This window comes from Trachymyrmex cornetzi, unplaced genomic scaffold (assembly GCF_001594075.2).
Source record: "Trachymyrmex cornetzi isolate Tcor2-1 unplaced genomic scaffold, Tcor1.1 scaffold11, whole genome shotgun sequence".
Taxonomy (NCBI): Eukaryota; Metazoa; Arthropoda; class Insecta; order Hymenoptera; family Formicidae; genus Trachymyrmex; species Trachymyrmex cornetzi.
Window position 1 is genome coordinate 2,720,579 of NW_017295653.1, and position 3,886 is coordinate 2,724,464.

General features: G+C 36.1%; 1 protein-coding gene across 2 annotated transcripts in view; it reads right to left on the minus strand.

Moving 5' to 3' along the window:
• Rbp6 (RNA-binding protein 6) overlaps positions 1-3,886 on the minus strand; it is a 786,239-nt gene that overhangs the window by 4,954 nt on the left and 777,399 nt on the right. For both annotated transcript variants that reach the window (XM_018509673.1, XM_018509680.1), the window contains exon 12: positions 1,338-1,403. In XM_018509673.1, coding sequence (XP_018365175.1) covers positions 1,338-1,403 — 66 coding nt within the window. The remainder of the gene's footprint in view (positions 1-1,337; positions 1,404-3,886) is intronic.

Sequence of the window (3,886 nt, forward strand, 5' to 3'; positions counted from 1 at the left end):
CGCACGGGGCCACGGGAAACCGAAAACGCGCCCCAGCGCGGCGTATAATCTAAAAACCCATTCAGCTTTTAAACTCTTGACAATGGTGGCCGGTTACAAAGTTTTGTGCTGGTACCATAGCGAGAGGAAGGCGCGTAGGGATCGCAGGGGTCGGAGGAGGAACGAGCGCGATTCAAAAGTTTGATTTATTTGAGAGAAGATTGCGGACGGCACGACGCGACGGCGGGCAGATCGGGGGCAGATTCTAGATGGGGAGTACGACAAAAAAAAAAGAATAGAAAAACTATAGAGGCGTATTTCGCTGCCGGCATCCCGGCGCCTTCGCATGTGTGGAGCTTCTCTTCAGGAATGCCTGCATGCCGCTTGATCGCTTCTTTTCCTTCCATTCTCCCGCCTCTCATCTCCTAGCTCGAATCGACAGGAAGTGATAATCGCGTGATAACAGAGAGATGAAAAGTAATGAGACGGTGTCTGTTTAGGATTCAATAATATTTTTCTTTAGGAAATGACGTTATTTTATAACGAGATGAAGGAAGGTGTATAAAGAAACAGGAAGTTTTCGTTAAACTGAAAAATTATTCGTCTCTGCTTTTATTATCTGGCAGAATAAGCGACAAGATCTCACTTACTTTATTGATATTCCGAGAATAACATCACGAACGACGTTATTGACTTCCTACGATAGTTTCCTTTGGTTAAGATTTATATGTATATATATATACATATATATATATATACATACGAGTATATATAATGCGGTAGTTAATAAAATATTTCTACGTATAATAGTCATGCACAGTAATGATATCAATCATGCACAGTAGCCATGCTTTCAGTTGTTCGCGTACACGAATCGTAATCGTCTTCTGAAATTACAGACATTAACCGATCGAAATCTTTCTCCGACTGTTATTATTTCACTAAATGGAGATTGATTCTTGAGAATTAACATGAAATGGTAAAATTTGAAATTTTAAAGGATAACGTTTCGCAAAATTATCCATTTCCATACTTAGAAGTAGAATTGAGTTTGAGAAAATATCGCATCAAAATACTGGATATATTAAAATGAGATGGCAAAAGCAATGATTGATTCGAACGTAATATTGCATTTAATGTTTTATACCGCAATATTCCGTTCATGCGACCGTGAGTATTCTCTCAAAGATATTGCGCACAATCCTTACTGCTTGCAATCTCGCGTGACTAGTTAACGAAAAAGCCATCATAGCCGAAATTGTTTGCATTTCTGAGCGAATCGATCGCGACGCGACGAAGCGAGTTGAGAAAGCGCATTACATTCGCAGTGAAGGAGAAGAAAAACTTTTAAAACGTACCAGAAAGTGCTTGTGTAAGTAAGGGCGTGTTGTTGTTTGGGGTGAGTTGTCCATTGGTTAGATCCACTGAAACATAAAACTTCGGTCACAACTGCGCCATACTTGAAACACACGTAGATATATGCTGCTGCTATTCATTTTCGTTGACTATCACTCGACAATAGTCTAAAAGCTAATATGTATATATATAAAATATACATATATTATATATGCATATATGTAAAAGGAAAAAAAAAGAAAAGAATATAGAACAGAGAAATGATGACGCGCCAGATGGACGATTGAAGAGAGAACAGACGCAAAAAAGTAATTTTTCTGAATGTGTTGCTTTGTCAATCGTCTCTCTTGTTTTCGAGTTTCGTCCGAGGATGTTGACAATCCTCGAGTGTACACGTGTCTTCTGCCTCTCGTCTTTGACACATTCAAGGGTGAAAAGTAGCTCTTAAACATTGGTGTATATATACAAACACCGTGGTTCTTCTATCGCGAAAAATTACATTCGACGGATGAGTTCGCGCGTGTAAGGAAACAACGTTGGAAATAACGGAAGCGCCATACATCGCCGAAAAGTGTGACAGGTGTTTTTCTCTAGGCACTTAGAAAGCTCTTGCTCGTATCGTTGGTATCAGCTTTCTCCATCGGGCGAGGATGCTCGAAACCGCGTTGGCGTTTACTGCCACGACTACGGTTTCGATTCGGATGCATCGGCTGGCTGTGGCAATAATGGAACCTAGGGGTATCGATCGCCGTCGAAACTTCAGTGCGAGAGACTCCCTAGAGTAGCACTCGATGCATCGAAATGCACTTCGGTATTAATATGCATTTTCCGTACGGAATAGACGAAGGCAGAAACGAACGAAACGCGATAAACGAGGTGGGACGATTCAGGAAGAATTCTCAAGAAATGGTTGTACTTCGAAAGATCGCGCATAGGGGATTTCTGCAGATAGAGATAGAAAGAAGGTGAAAAAGATACAGAGAGAAAGGGAGAGAGAAAGAGAGTAAGAGAAAGAGAAAGAGAAACGAGTGATGGTGAAAAAAGGTACGTATGTAAAAGACAGATAGACAAACGAAGAAAGAGAAGGAGGTGTTTCGAAGTGCGTATTTCGAGCAAAGTGAATGTCGACTTCATACATTTCTTCCGGAGTGCATTGCGTTGGACGTGTTGCATCGGCGCCTCTGTATACGCGCGGCCTGCATTCTCACTTCCTGTTCCGTGGTAGTACACCGCCGGCACTCCTAACATTAATAAAGAACAAGAAGAAAGCTGAGAATGATGAGAAACAAAAACGGGGACGGGGAGTACGATCTGTAATGCGAATTGTTACCGTGGCTATAAGAAGAAACAAAGATTTATGTTAACGTACTGCGTGAATTAAATAACACATTGTGTATTATTGCGTAGAAGCATTTCTATGCTACAATTTAACTCTGACAACGTGCGTACCTGCGTGATTTGTACATATAGAGAGGTATCATTCTATTGCTAAGAAAAGTAATCACTCAATTACTCTCTCCCTTATTATTCAGTAATCTTTAATAAAGACAATTTTCTTGATAATAATCATAAAAAATATACTTATTATAAATTTGGAAAAATTCATTATTATTATGTGCTCAAAGAATTACTTTCTTTTGAAGAATATTATAAAATTGATCGAAAAAGCGACTTTATGTAATAACCGAATCGAATTTGTTTTAATTTAATAATCTTAATTGAAGTATTAAACTTACTAGGATTTTTTTGGAATATATTTTGAATGTATTTGATGCTTGTGATGAACGTATAGATTTGTGGGTATTTGAAATACTTGAAACAAATAATTATTATTACGTACAGTATATATCTTTCTGTGTGTAGATATCGTAACATAAATATATTTGATAATTCATATTCAATATTTAAATTGCATTTATGTTGTCAAGTTATAAAAAAACACTGTAACGTGTAACATATGATAACATAAATTATATTTGCTAATTGAAATGTTTAAATTGCAATTGCTAAAACAAACAGAATTCTTTTATATTTCTTATATTTTCTATTCCATTTCCTCTAACGTTATATTATTTTTGTAATTACACATTTTTTTATGTATATCTTTATTAATTTCTGTATATACACATGCGTTTTAGCTAATAGATTAGAAAATATAATTTAAATTTATCAATTTTAATTTGATTAGTTGCATCTTATTGAACGATGCATGGATATTATTAAGTATATATTACTAGATTGTTTCATTTTGTTATATTGTTAGTAACTTAACTAAATTGCGATTTGCAAAATAAATATTATTGTCATGCATTACGAAAACATTAAAAAAATTAAAAGGGAAGTCACACTTATAAAAGATTAAATAAAGCATTTAAGATTGTCGTCAAATGTAAACGTGTCAACGAAAATACTGTCTCAATTTAGTAGATATTACTTCGTGGTATGTCATATATGAGAGGATCGTGGAAAAACTGGAAAAATGCAAATAAGAGATGCAATGGAAATAGCTAGGAATAGAAGCGGGTTAAGCTTATATATATATATATATATA